Source organism: Haliotis asinina, chromosome 5 (assembly GCF_037392515.1).
Source record: "Haliotis asinina isolate JCU_RB_2024 chromosome 5, JCU_Hal_asi_v2, whole genome shotgun sequence".
Classification (NCBI taxonomy): domain Eukaryota; kingdom Metazoa; phylum Mollusca; class Gastropoda; order Lepetellida; family Haliotidae; genus Haliotis; species Haliotis asinina.
The window spans coordinates 35,040,376-35,056,138 of record NC_090284.1 but is presented as its reverse complement, the minus strand read 5'-3'; the positions used below and the strand labels follow the sequence as shown (position 1 = coordinate 35,056,138).

General features: G+C 38.1%; 1 protein-coding gene across 1 annotated transcript in view; it reads left to right on the top strand.

Annotated features, from left to right (window-relative positions):
• LOC137284153 (telomere length regulation protein TEL2 homolog) overlaps positions 1 to 15,763 on the top strand; it is a 99,864-nt gene that overhangs the window by 40,803 nt on the left and 43,298 nt on the right. Inside the window, exons 12-13 of the mRNA XM_067815844.1 lie at positions 3,373 to 3,489; positions 3,612 to 3,683. Of these exons, the coding sequence (XP_067671945.1) occupies positions 3,373 to 3,489; positions 3,612 to 3,683 (189 nt within the window). The remainder of the gene's footprint in view (positions 1 to 3,372; positions 3,490 to 3,611; positions 3,684 to 15,763) is intronic.

Here is a 15,763-nt window from a genome sequence, read left to right as displayed (position 1 = left end):
TGTAAATTCAGCTATATATTTACTCACTCACATGACACATCCTCTCAAGGCCACTGCCTGTAGTCAACTGCTTGTCCCCTTCAATAAGTCTAGTCCACTCTGTCCAGTTACCTGCACACTACAGTTGATGCTTGGGTTGTTTTATGTCATTCTCTTCTCCCGGCAACAAACCAGTCTTGAGGACGGTGTTAGTTTCCGGCACCAGACTTAAGTTCAGATACGACAGTGTTAGTTTGAGAGCACCAGACCTCAGTTCAGATGAGGACCGCGTTTGTTTGAAAGCACCAGACATGAGGACCGTGTTAGTTTCAGAGCATCAGCCTTCAGTTCAGATGAGGACAGTTTTACTTACTTGAGAGGCATATTTTAGAAGTTGGAAGTAAATGGAATAAGTGTATATGGATGACAACTTCTTTAATACTGGAACATGATGTTTCGATACAGGTTCTTGTATCGTTTTCAAAGTGTAAATGATACAGGGAGAGAACAGGAAATATATATATATATACATAAACTAATTAACAAGTGATGATAAAGACGAAGGGTTAACAATGGATACAAGAATAACATGGAAGCCAGTAGTGCACAGAGCCTAGTATGAATGCAAGTTAACAATGTGATGATAACTAAGTAAGCCAGTGAGGTACACAGAATGGGTGGTTTGTGTAGTAGGCTACAGTGGTTTGATGAGCTCATCATAAGCTGTGGGGATGGGGTAATGTTGGTCTCTGTTAATCAGGGGTCGGTATCGTTTGATGTTGATAACTTAATTTATTTTCCTTTTGGTAAAGTCTGATTGGTTCTTTGAAAGGATGGTGTAGTCAGCCCAGTTGATTTGGCGATCGAGATGGGCCGCTATGTGATCTGGAATCTGGTGTCGACAGGCCTGGACGTTTCTCCTATGTATGAGTGCCCACAATTGCAGTCAATTTTGTAGATTACATCCTTGGGGTTGGGTTTTATGGCTTGCGGGTGTTTTCTTCCATTGGCCTGTAGGAGGTTGTTGATGGTGTGATGGTTGTTTGAGAGCACCAGACTTCAGTTCAGATGAGGACCGCGTTAGTTTGAGAGCACCAGACTTCAGTTCAGATGAGGACGGTGTTAGTTTGAGAGCACCAGACCTCAATTCAGATGAGGACCGCGTTAGTTTGAGAGCACCAGACTTCAGTTCAGATGAGGACCGCGTTAGTTTGAGAGCACCAGACTTCAGTTCAGATGAGGACCGCGTTAGTTTGAGAGCACCAGACTTCAGTTCAGATGAGGACCGCGTTAGTTTGAGAGCACCAGACTTCAGTTCAGATGAGGACGGTGTTAGTTTGAGAGCACCAGACCTCAATTCAGATGAGGACCGCGTTAGTTTGAGAGCACCAGACTTCAGTTCAGATGAGGACAGTGTTAGTTTGAGAGTACCAGACTTCAGTTCAGATGAGGTCCATGTTAGTTTGAGAGCACCAGACCTCAGTTCAGATGAGGACGGTGTAAGTTTGAGAGCACCAGACCTCAATTCAGATGAGGACCGCGTTAGTTTGAGAGCACCAGACGTCAGTTCAGATGAGGACTGTGTTAGTTTGAGAGCACCAGACTTCAGTTCAGATGAGGACGGTGTAAGTTTCAGAGCATCAAACTTCAGTTCAGATGAGTACAGTGTTTGTTTCAGAGACCAGACTTCAGTTCAGATGAGGACCGTGTTAGTTTGAGAGCACCAGACGTCAGTTCACATAGGACCGTGTTAGTTTGAGAGCACCAGACTTCAGTTCAGATGGAACGTGTTAGTTTGAGAGCACCAGCCTTCAGTTCAGATAGGACCGTGTTAGTTTGAGAGCACCAGACTTCAGTTCAGATGAGGACCGTGTTAGTTTGAGAGCACCAGACTTCAGTTCAGATGAGCGCAGTGTTAGTTTGAGAGTACCGGACTTGAGGACGGTGTTAGTTTGAGAACATCAGACTTCAGTTCAGATGAGGACAGTGTTTGTTTCATAGACCAGACTTCAGTTCAGATGAGGTCCATGTTAGTTTGAGAGCACCAGACTTCAGTCCAGATGGAACATGTTAGTTTGAGAGCACCAGACTTCAGTTCAGATAGGACCGTGTTAGTTTGAGAGCACCAGACTTCAGTTCAGATGAGGACCATGTTAGCTTGAGAGCACCAGACTTCAGTTCAGATGAGCGCAGTGTTAGTTTGAGAGTACCGGACTTGAGGATGGTGTTAGTTTGAGAGCATCAGACTTCAGTTCAGATGAGGACAGTGTTTGTTTCATAGACCAGACTTCAGTTCAGATGAGGTCCATGTTAGTTTGAGAGCACCAAACTTCAGTTCAGATGAGGACCATGTTAGTTTGAGAGTACCAGACTTGAGGACGGTGTTAGTTTGAGAGCATCGGACTTAAGTTCAGATGAGGACCGTGTTTGTTTCATAGACCAGACTTCAGTTCAGATGAGGACGGTGTTAGTTTAAGAGCATCAAGACAAATGTCCTATAGTTCTTAACCAAACTTTGCTCTGATATTGGTTCATCCTTGAAGTGTTGGCTTTTGCTAAAAATCATTTTGAAATGATATTTTGCCCCTAGTTTCCATGACAAAATATGCCATCAATGAAAGGTTTAATTCTGGTACATAAAAATCATTAGCATTTGTTTATCTCCTCAGATGAATACTTTGATATTTTATGCATGTTTTTCAGGTCTTATTTAAAACAAATGATAAAACTCTCAACAACGACTTACAGTCATTGCACCTAGTGTTGCCTAATATAATGTGTATTGTATTTCTGCACTGATGTGTTTTTGAGTAATTGAACCCACAGCTTTTGGTACTGATTGTCCATACATAATTTGTCTTATATCCTTCAAAATATAACCATGTAGATACAATGATTACATCTTCAGATAATATCATTGTATGTGAATAAGGGGACTTCATGAAAATCATGAATTTACGTTTATCTACATCAGTGAGTGGCCATGCAACTGTCCTCATGCACCATGTTCTCATGTACCATGTCGTAAGTCCTTTTTACATGCACACATATACTTATATGTGCTTACATAAGTATATATACTTAAGGTAAGTAAATATGTCATGTAAATGGTTTTCCTCACATGGGTGTTTTTACTCCTGTAAGTAATTTACTTCTCCCAAAGAGCTGTAGTAGAAGTATATTTGCTCCTTGAGGCTCTAAGCTGGGGGATATAATGACATGTTACAAATAAATGCCCCTACTCCAATAATCACCTACTGTGGTAGGTAAGTTTACTTCAGAAATAAATTAACTTACATAAGTAAGTATGTGCATGTAAAATGGGCTTTAGTCACTGCTTGGCCCCTTGGCCATTGTTGCTGGTGCTAGTACTCCTGTTGTGTTTGTGTTCAGATAGCTGCTGAGTTCAGCAAGGTCCTACTCCACCTCAGTGACAGTGCCGGGTACAGTGGTTTCAACAGCAGACGCTTTGCTGCAATGGTGGCTCTCGCAGTCCAGTGTCCCAAACAGGTATGTCTCAACTTCTACTGCTAACTGTTACTGTTACTCATGTTAGTGTTGTTTCAAGAACAGTAACTGTTATTCAGGTTACTGTCACAATGAGAGACTGCTGCTTACCCTTGATGTTTCAGGTGGCTGACTATCTTACACAAGAGTTCTATGAGAGGAACTACAACCTAAGGCAGAGGATGGACATTCTAGAGGTGAGCAACTATAGGACTATGCTGTTGAAAATTGTTCAAATTCCATCTGAAATCTTTATTTCTGGTACATGTATGCAATACGGTGTTGTACAAACAGTCACCAATATATCCTACATACAGACCACATATTCGGATTAAGTCTTTCTGTACAACATTGTGTAGATGTAGACTGGTATATTGTTGATTCTGACTAAGTCTATCAGTAAAACATTTTGTAGCATTAAGGAAGTTGGATACAAAATATCAAAATGTCAAGAAATTGCTAAATTTGGTATAATTTTGTAGAAAAATGTGTTCTAAATATCTCAAATTACAACAGCATACAAAATAATATTTGAAAAGGGGAGATAACCTTTGCCCAGGTTTACCTCAGGATAAATGTTTGTGTGGCCAAAATAACACAAAGTATGATTAAAACTCAGATACAGGGAAATAACCATGTAACATAAAACTAACAGACATACGCTCTTGTCGCATCCTGTTGCATACGGTATGTGCACAGGCAAAGGTATTCAACCTCACTAAGGAAAAGCCCAACACTCCAACTGCCAGTTGTTTTGCTGGAACTGTAGGAGTTATACTGAGTGATGGGTTTAACCCAAGGAAAGTCCATGTTGACAGTCCATGTTGACAGTCCATGTTGACAGTGAGGTGATCTAAACGGTGACAGTGAGGGGATACTGCTTACTAAACCCTTTCACCATGTAAATGTGTGTGTGCAATTATGTAATACAGTATAGGAGAATTATGTGTTCCTATTCCTTTTCGGACCAACAAATGTCAGTTCATATACTTCAAACGGCAGCAGTTTATCTTTCAAACAAATTGCATATCACACCTGAAGTACTTTCCCCTTGCTATATTTTAAAAACACACCAACTGTGTATTTGCCATCATTCTCTGGTTTGTTGGTTAATTACTTTGTTACAATTCAGTGAGACTGGTTGTTGCTTTTGTGATTGTAATTTTCTTTGGGTACCTGGATGATATGTATGGTTTGCTACCTCTTTTGTGTCACTGATCGATCAAGGATCAAGGCTGCAAACTGTGTACATGTAGTTTATCACTATAACAATTCCAAAGATTTATTATTCTTATATTTGTGTATTACCGACTTTCAGCTCATTACAGGTAATGATATTTCCTCACGTAGCTTGTTTCAAGTTTTACGCATTGGCATAAAATCTCAGTTGTCAGCCCAGATAACAAATGTGACAACTGTTTAATAATGTCCACAATTCTTTTAAAAACTCAACTTGTCAAACAGGAATGAGGAATCAATCTACACATTACAAGTTGGACATGGGTGTGTGTGTGTGGAAACCTAATTAAATAGATTGGACTTACCAGTGGTTAATCCTTGGATCAATGTTGTTGGAACTCAAATGATAATTGTTCTCATGTTGCCCTTCCACATGCGTATTAAATAACATATAAAACATTACATCACACCTGAATTTATGAGGTTAAATAATTGCCTCAGACACAAGAAATGCCAGACTGGACCCGTTTTCCGTCAATGTGAATGATATTACCACTAATTATACCTATTATAGATTCATTAACTGAGCATCAAGTGAAAGACAAATGAACACACATATGTATGTACATTCTACAGAAGTTATTGCTTGTATGTAATTACATAAGTAGATTTATATATCATCGCAATATCATGAGTATACATCACTGCTTCAAATACATCAAATGTGTTTTTAATATTTCAGGTAAGTTGACATGAATGTATTACATGACATGATTTAATCTCAGGGTACAACATACAAAATGAGATACAAATAAATCTCATCATATCGTCTATGCATCAGAAATGAAAAAAATGCTTTCACTCCTGTTATGCTTGATTAACATCAGACAGGAACCATGGGTGATATTTCCAAATACGGTCATTTGATGGACATCCAGCATTCTGTTTGGTTGCTTGTTTAGATTGAAGAAATGAATTGACATGTGCCTTTTAGTATGTATGTAAACTGTGTGTCAGTGTTAACAAAATGCAGGTCTCCTTGACTTATGGCATGTACACATCTGATAACTCAACTATATAATAGACCATCCCATATAAACCTGTGCTGTTGTAATTTATCTGATAGTCAGTTGATCAGAAAAATGTCAGTGTTAGTGTTGCATTATGTAAGCACTGTGAAGCTGTCGAAGGTGACAAAGGTGATGCCAATGTTATATCCAACCGGTCACTTTATCTCCATCCAATGTCCTCAGATATATAACATAACTAGCTACCATGTGATATATCTATGACAAGTGTATTCTCCGAAATACTGCTAGTAAAATTTGCTTCTTTTACCCATATTATATACATATCGGGTAACGCATCTATGCTATGTACTATTTTGTACTGTAGGTCAAATGGCCTCATATGCAAATAAATAAACTACTACTACTGCAACTACTACTACTGCAACTACTACTACTGCAACTACTACTACTGCAACTACTACTACTGCAACTACTACTACTAAACTACTACTACTAAACTGTGTAAATGTCTTCCGGCCTTACAGATATCTGCATCTCAAGTCTAACTCGGTTTTGTCTGCTGGCAAATAATGGCAGCTAATGAGACCTGGCTTTGTTAGATGCTGAGTTAAAGACCCAGTGCCTCAGATGTGTTTGCACTGGGTTGCCAGGTTGTCACGAGTATGGAGCAATTAGTGGGTCACATTTGGTGAGACTGGGTTGTAAATATGTCTCTGATCTTGTTAATGCCATCTAATGTGCCCATGATGATGCAACACAAGAGGAATGGGTTAGATGAGGTTAGAAACACATCAATTAGAGAATGAACAATAACAAGGCTGTTCGTTAATCACTGTTCTTCTTGAAAAGTGGATTTCCGGTTACTACAGCCATGGAATGAAAATACCATGCCTGGGACCAAATGTGAAAACAATATACTTTGATCAAAGGATGAGCTGACAATTTGTTAGTTGATCATGTTTTCTCACCAATATGCTTTTTTTTAAAGACCAGTTGACATGAACATAAATGATTTGGCTGAACAGATACAAGAAAGTGTAAACTGTGTGTACCTTGATAATGTTAATGACAAATATGTACAGTACACAAGTGATGTCATAGATGAAGACCCCCACATGTGTCACCAACATCATGGCACAGGGGACACAATAATGGGCTTCACACATTGTACCCACGTATGGAACAGAGCTCACGTTTTCAGCAGGATGAGCAAATGCTTTAGCCCTGAGGCTACCCCTTTACCTTCTCCCAGGCTCCAGCAAACACCGGGGTTGAAACAACTATTCAAGAAATATGCACCAAGTCTCCAGGTGTGTTACATATTTACAATGGAGTTTTCAAATGTGATACCAATGTAGAATCTGTATTTATTTCTGTTGTCAGTTTAAGCGCCAGGTGTCCAGTTAATGCTGGGTCTTAGTAAGCACTGGGTCTGTGAGTTTGGTAAATTTCACAGTTGTGATTACAATATTTGCATTTTCTTTTCAATTCATATGCATAAAAGAAGAAATGACTTTGTTGCTTCCTTATCATATACAGTAAACTATGTTTATAATGAACATACTTATTATGAACTGATGGATGAAATGAACTGATCACACATCACCAACATCACCAGTTCAGAAGATGTGCCTCCTCTCTGCAACTAGACTATACCAGTGGCAGAATTTCTGCTTACAATGTGAGTTGAGTCACAAGACCCTGACCACAGTGACCATTATGTGAAGTACTGAGCAACTAGTGCCCAATTGTTGTGATGTGTCCATATATGCTGGCAAGATGAACTCCAAAGAAGCATATCTCAACATCTGATGCTTCTGTCATGGCATTTAATATGCTCTCTATTCGTGCATCCGTGCATGCATCCATCTTTTCTGGAGTAGAATGTCAAAACTGTTCACTGTTTTTTCACCAAACTTAGCACATAGACAGATCTGCTGGTATACTGGTGCCTTTTAGTTGTTTTGGATTCCTGTATGAAATGTGTTTCCATGGCTGCAACTTTGACTTTGACTGAAATTGGACACAGTGCCCTTTCCTGGAGCTGAACTTTAAAACCATTCACTATTTCTTCTCCCAAATTTGGCACATGGTTATGTCTGGTGGTGTACTGGTGCCTTTAGGCAGTTCTGGATTTCTGAATAAAATAGTTTCCATGGCAACAAGTGTGGTTTTGACTGAATTTGGTGATTGTGTCCCTGTCTAGAGCAAAACCTTTAAATATTCTCCTTCCACTTTGTCATACACACACCAAAACATTTGACATGATCATAACTAGAAGACATATTGTTGAAGAGTAGTTTGCCATTATGGGGAATATTAATGACTTTGTCATCTGGTTTTCATATCATAATGAAACGGAATACCTAGAAATGAGGAAATCAGGAATGTGTGCTGCTTGGCTTTGAGAGTATTTTTCTCTTTTAGATAATTTCATCATTAAAAGGATGGTGATGTATGGTGTCAACACCTTGGTCTCATTACCTGCTGTGAGATATGATTTGCCAGCACATGTTACCGAATGTGACATGAGACTGGGCTACTGCCAGTAAAGACAGTGGACAAAAACTCAGAGTCATTTGATGCCTATCAGATGTCTCCCAAGGTTCTAGTCTGATATTAATCAAGTATTCCAGCAGTGCAAGCTTTATTATGCTATGATGAGTATGATGAGATTGATTTGGATCCCATTTCCATGTTTTGTACCCTGATATTAAATCATGTCCTGTAATAATGTCATGTCAATTTTCCTGTAATGTTAACACAAATTTCATACATTTCAATCAATCAATCAATCAAAAGTAAACCAATCCCAGTTTGCAATTTCTGTGTGATTTAAAAATCTATTTTCGTCATTAGACTTATACATTACTTTCTGTACACGGCAAATGTGTGGTACTATTTGTGTTGTCCAATCAGCAATGACCATTCAGCCCTGTAGGCAGCATACAATGACGTAATTACTACTTAGTTGTCACCATTCATATAAAATTGCCCCTGTGTATTTGTCATCATTTATAACAGGCATAATTAGTGACATCATCACCCAGACTACCTGACAGAGGTTGCCATTTAGCAGTTCTTGTACGAATTAAGATATCATGTATGACATGTTAAACAACATGTGGAATCATGGCCAGAGCGGAAGTATCAACTTACAAAACATATGTTGATTAATACACCACATCTTATATAGTGCCACCGTAAAAATAGCTTTCATTGCTCAAAGGATTTATCAATAATATGGTCAATAATTCTTTCTTTCAATCTAAATATTTTATTAGGAAAATTGAAAATGTTTGGAACTGTTATCATAATAAACTGGATGTACATATTTTGTTGCCAGTATGTAAAACATTTGAAATATGAAGGGTTCACCCAGATTTAATATGCTTACCAGTATATTCAAAGACTTAAGTGTTTTTTCAGCTTTACTGATCAGTGTAAGGATGCAGTCTTATGTGATCAGGGCCAGTATGTTAATGGTAATAGGTTTGGGCTTGTTGAGAGGGCAAAAAGGGTAAGGGTTATCCAACAAATGCATGCACAACAAAGCAGGCAAATCTAACGACACAACAAATTCATAAAAAGTTGATAACACCCCCTGGCAAGAGTATTCCTGCAGAATCTCACAGTCTGGATATCGGACACAGTGCCATTCCTGATTTTTCCAGAGACCGAACTCTATAATTATTTTGTTCTCACCGTGAACATGAGCCACAGCACAAGTCTTTCGTACATTTTGAAGACAGACATGTCCACTCTTTTTGTTTTAGTCCCATCTCAGGCTTATGAAGCCATCAACATTTGAAGTAATTGTCAGCCTGGAGGCCCAGCGCCAGCTGTTATTGTATCAGGCCGACAGTTGCAACTATTTTATATATACAGAACTATTTTATATATACAAAACTATTTTATATATACGAAAAACAGAAGAGCTGGTGAGGCTTGCAATCACATTGCACCACTGTGCAACTGTTTAGTCGATGTGACAAGGAGGAAAGCCCATACTACATCATGCACATCCCAACCATGCAAGTGAAACAATCCTCGTAAGAGGAAACATTGTCCAACATGATCTCAGGACTTTAGAAAGTCATCTTCTGATGTACAGGAAAAGGATACAGTGGTTCAAATTCAGAGAAGTGTGATAATACTGGTAGTGAAAAAGGAGCTTACATTAAACCCATTGTCAATTGTCAACTTTTTAAACAGAAATATGAAGGTAATAAATCCTGTTCTGCCTGGTTAAAGTTTTATGCAGACACTTCTTTGCCATCAAACATGAAGCCCTCAATGCTTCCCCTTCTTAACATTTCCTTCTCATATTGTGACAATGTAGATCTTCATTCCAATAATTGTCAGCAAGAAATGCAGGCATTATTTGATTGCATGCCATGTGTCAGAGGAAGATGCCCACTGTATCGAGACATTATCAAAATGTCAGCATTAAACCGACTTGTGGTTAGGTGCCAGAAGTGAAAGACTTACTTCTTCTAAATTTGGAGATGTTGTGTTGAAGCGCAATGACAGAAAGCCAGATAATCTTCTTAAAGACGTTTATGGCTACAGAAACGTTTCTGATATTAGTGCTTGTACATGTGGAACCTGTCACCAACCTGCAACACACAAGGTGTACCAAACAGTAAATAAAAACTGTCAGTGTGGAACAATGTGGTCTTATTGTTAACCCAAAATAATCCCCACTTTGGTGCTAGCCCTGATGGGATCTTCATTATATTTACGATTAAAAGTAGTTAAGAGATTTATTGGAGTCAATCAATGTTGATATGATATTATTGAATGTTTTGAGAGTGCATCACCATTTGCACTTCCTTGTAACCATAGTTATTTGGAATGTAGTCGCTTTTGAAAGTAATTTACATGTATACGATTTTCATTTTGAAAAAAACGACTAGAAACAAACACTAACAAATGTGTGATGAGTGTCAAAATTAATGTTGTTAGTGATTTCTCGACCTTCTTCAAAAAGTGTCAAATGAAAAATGGGACCCCATACTGAGTTGTGCACATGCATATCATGCGTTAGGTGTAGGAGTGGTAATAGAGGGAAATGGTGGTGCATTCATAAGATGTCTGTCCTTGAAACATTTGTTAACGTTTATACTTCCTATCCAAATTGAAAGTTCATTATCCCTTACTTTTTTTTAGGAGTATATTATTATCGAATTCATAGACAAATGGCTATTACTGAAAGACTGTGGTGTGACTTCATGATTTAGACTTTGAGTAGGTGGACTGTTTACAGAATTAGATTTCATGGAAAGTCTGGAATGACTCAGTTCAAAATATTTTACCTGACTAATGAAATTCCAGAGTTATTCTCAATAATTAATATGATTACAACAGTATGGCAATGTGTAATGAGGAGAGTTCATACTTGCCTGTAACGTGTTCAATTACACTATGTGAAAATGACAAGTGCCTATTTCTAGAGTGTTTGCCTAAAGTTCTCAAAAGTTTGAATTCAAATTAGCATATGCAGAATACCAATTCATTGTACACGGTCAAGTGATGGAATATAACCAACATGAAACATATTTTTTCCTTTTGTACAGTTACAGTGAAAGCAAGTATCATGAATTCACTTTCTGTATGAGACAAGAAATAGACTTCTCTGTTACTAAGTTGCTTCACACTTCGTATGTGATTGCTCAATTTAATAATCTATACAATCTGCAATTAGTTCCTATAAATCAGTTTGTTGTTTTCCCTCACACTTAGCATGCTGTGTATTCTTCGAAGCTTTTGTCTTCTTTTTTGATAGCTTGTAATAATTATCAGCTTTGCATGTTAAATAGTAGTGTTTTTAAATATGTACACAAATAGATCACTAAAATTATTTTACTGGCAAACAATGATCACTATGATCAGATCAGTATTGACTCACTGTCAATAACATCGATGGCTGTTGAACAGCTAGAGAGATAATATTACAGTTTAATTAATAGGGCTGCAATGAGTACACTTTGTTGCAAATATGATATACATTATGAATGTTAGGTAATGAATGTGAATAATTACTCACAAATGCAATATTGTAGTTACGCGACTGATGCACAATATGCAACGCCCATGTTAACAGGATTACTGTACCACGGCAATGTCCAGTGATATGATGATCCTCAGTTTGGTATGTTCTAGTTATGGTGAACAGTGCCATGTACAGCAAAGTGTCATAATTGGGACTACTGCAAGGGTTGGACATATTCCGTTCTTGCATATCTCACTTTGTGAAAAGGACATAAGGGTTGAAAAAAACACACTGCCTTAAAAAATAAAGTCAAGTGAAGTCTTTCTTGAAGTATTGAGGCCGCAATCACTGTATGTATATGTTGTAAACACAAATGTTCATCCTATGGAATATCACAATTTGGTATTTGCATAAGGCTACCTAGAGCATCAGTCAAAACTTGCCACAAATGAAAATTCAATAGAAAGTAGTGTTGATAAATTATCTCCCTTTAGGGTTAACTGTTCATAGTTCACATCATTTACTAACTGTTGTATTTATTAATATAATCATTTTCAATTGTTTCATTATTGAACACATTTCTTGACATCACATTTATGGAATGACCTGTTCTACCAATAAAGCTACAAATGTGTCAACTTTATACTACACATAAGGCTGAGGTGGCATTCACATCCTACAAATAAACCGAAAATTAGGTTCCTTCTGAAAATATCAAAGTTCTTATTAACAATACATAACTGTGTGCCATTGAACATACGAAGGACAATATTTATGTTGCAGAGAAACAACAGATCTGACTGTTTTTAGACAGTGTGTCCCCTCTGATTTAATGTATTTGTGAATGTAAATAAATATAGAATCTTTATATTTGTTTTGTCAATTTTTACCAACAGTGATCATCTACTGATCAATACTGATCACCGAGTCGTGATTCTCTGTTGTCTATTCCAAGTACCTCTAGTCGCCTTCTCACAACCAACACTTGACCTAATGAGTAACAGTATATTATAATATTGTATTTATGGAGGGAAGCAGTCCGAACGTTGGTAAACAAAATGCTGTGTGCATTTAATTATGTACATTTTCAGCAGAATGTTCTTATGTGTTTCAAAGTGACCAAAGTGAAAAAAGTGTCTGGAAAATATGTTGCAGGCAACATATGTTGAAGATAAAAATAAAGTTAACAACATCCAAAAACCTACACTAATTCATAAAATCATTATGCATAAGTTTCTTTAAGTCTTCTAACATTCCAAGAAATAATCTTAAAATCATTGAAGTTACATGTACTTTGGCCTTGAATTTATGTCATTTAAGAACAAGAGGTGGTTGCAGAATTGTCAAGCAAACACATACATGCCATATTTTTGTTACATAAGAAGCCATTGTGATGGGAATTAAACCTTGTAATATGATAAAATTATTAATTAGTTCCATTTGCCGCTTAACATGAATCCTCAAATGTGCAGTTGTCTTGGTTACATTCACCTCATGTTGAGACGGTTGCTGCTTTTTAGTTTTAAATGGGGGAATGATGAAATAAATATCTGTAGGTGTAGCTAAGTCAGAGATTTAAAAAAAACCTGTGTCTGCCATAATAGCATCACCGTCCTTATACACTTAGTCTGGCAATCTGTTTGTCACTGATACCACCACAACAGTCGTCTGAAGAAAATGTTACAACACCAGCTGGACTTATCCCTATCAAAGCTTTGTAGGTCATGTGTGACATATAGTCACAGTATAAAAGTGACCTTACCTGAAGTGAATTAGGTGTCTGTCCATATCTCTGTGTAATCTGCAACCACACTAGTGGTAGGATTATTTGTTCTTAATAAATCTGGCATAGTTGCATGAATAACCCTACCCTGCCATTGCCACAAAAATGAGAGTTGAACATACAAACAGTCAAACCACTTGTTGGAGAGTCTGGTGCATGTTTCATGTGAAATTCTAAATCTGAATGCTAAGTCATCTAGTAACAGTCGTAATCTCAGTCATATTAGAATCATGAAATACTCACCAATCTGCCTAAAAGCATGTGATCTCCCACATCAGATGTGTCAGAGTATACCTGCTAACCATCACACATTTCATCAAATGTTGGCAAATCTGGAACTCCAGCGTAGAACATAACACTTTCATCAGAGCACCTGATATCATTGTAGGCCAATGTTGGTTTGTCAACATGAATACCAGTGCTGTGAGTCAATAAGTCATCTGTTTGTGTAGAACATAACACTTTCATCAGAGCACCTGATATCATTGTAGGCCAATGTTGGTTTGTCAACATGAATACCAGTGCTGTGAGTCAATAAGTCATCTGTTTGTGTAGAACATAACACTTTCATCAGAGCACCTGATATCATTGTAGGCCAATGTTGGTTTGTCAACATGAATACCAGTGCTGTGAGTCTATAAGTCATCTGTTTGAGTGCTTGCATTGCAATAAATTATTTCATTGTCATATGTCTGAGTTCCAGCTGATGTTACAAGTTCTGAAACTGTTTGGGTTCATTTATACACAGAGAGACTGGTCAACATTTGGGAACCACAGTAGTCAAGATGTCAGGGAGTTTCTGATTTCTCTGCTTGCTCATCACACATACTTGTATCAATATCTTCTATATGCAAAGCAATCTCATTAACATGATCAGTATCCATATATTCCCACGAAGGCCTTCAACCAAACCAGTCTCACATGTAGGCCCATGGACAAGATACTCACCCACCAAAAAAAATCACCCATGAGCTGACATGTTTTTAGAAATGTATGCAATAATTGGGGAAATTTTCCCTAATTTTTCAGAGTTTAGAAAGTAAAGAGAACATCAAATAAAGGAATAAAAACCTTTGGCAATGCTAAATTTTGGGTGGATTTATTGAAAGGGATATATAAAGTTACCATACCAACATTGTTTTAATAACATCTACTTAATTTCATATTTTCTTTTATATTCTCATTAATACAGCCACATTTACAGTCATGAAAATAAGGAAAAGGATCCATTAATCTCAATTCTTGATCTGTATATGACATAAGTAACTAGCAATCATACGATACAAGGCCCCAAAAGGGTCTAATTGTATACTGAGTCAAAAAATAAACTTCACTTTCTTTCTTCAGGGCACTATAAAAGAACAAGAGATGGTAAATTGTTATTATTTCATTGCTGAGATCTGTGTGATGTACTCGATACACTGACAGTGCCACAACCAGTTTCTTTAGGCTACACCGCTGTTCCAAAACATGGGTATACAGAATGTCAAGTCACAGGAATAAATATTCGAAATTTCTCTGTTCAATATTGTGTATGGCCGCCGCGCGCATTCACCACTGCCAAACACCATCTCCTCATAGACTGCCTGATGCTTGTAAACACATGGTGGGGAATCTGTGCCATTGCTCTTGCAAGGCAGCGCCTTGTTCCTTAATATTCTGGGGTTGGTTCCTAAGACCACAAAGCTTTCTCCCAAGTGAATCCCACACATGCTGTATTTGATTAAGCTCAGGGGACCCCGATGGCCAGTCCATGATGTTGATTCCAACGTTTTGAACGAGTTCAGGGGTGAGCACTTGGTTGCGGTAAGCAGCAGCTGAGAGGGATTCATGGATGACCAAAAGTCGGGAACAGTTGTTCCCACAGGAAGCACCCCACACCATGCAACTTCCATCCCCGAATCTGTCGACTTCCTGTACACAACATTGGGCATACTGTTTACGACGTCATCTCCAGACTCTATGCCTGCCGTCCGCGAATCTGAGGGTAAACCTGGATTCATTGCTAAAGACTCTCTGTGTCCATTGGAGGTGATGTTGGGCCCACAGCAGATGTTGATGTTGATGAAATGGTGTCAATATTGGCCCATGATATGGACGTTGAGAATGGAGATTGGCAGCCTGCAACCGATTGGTCTGTGATGATAGCTGACCTCTAAACATCTCAGCCCTGGTTCATGTAGTTAACAGAAATCTTCTGCTCGTGATGTCACTCATGGACAACCCGACCTTGGGCGATCAGAAGTGGTGCCAGTTTGTTGTAGACGACCTCGCAAGTCATACACAGTA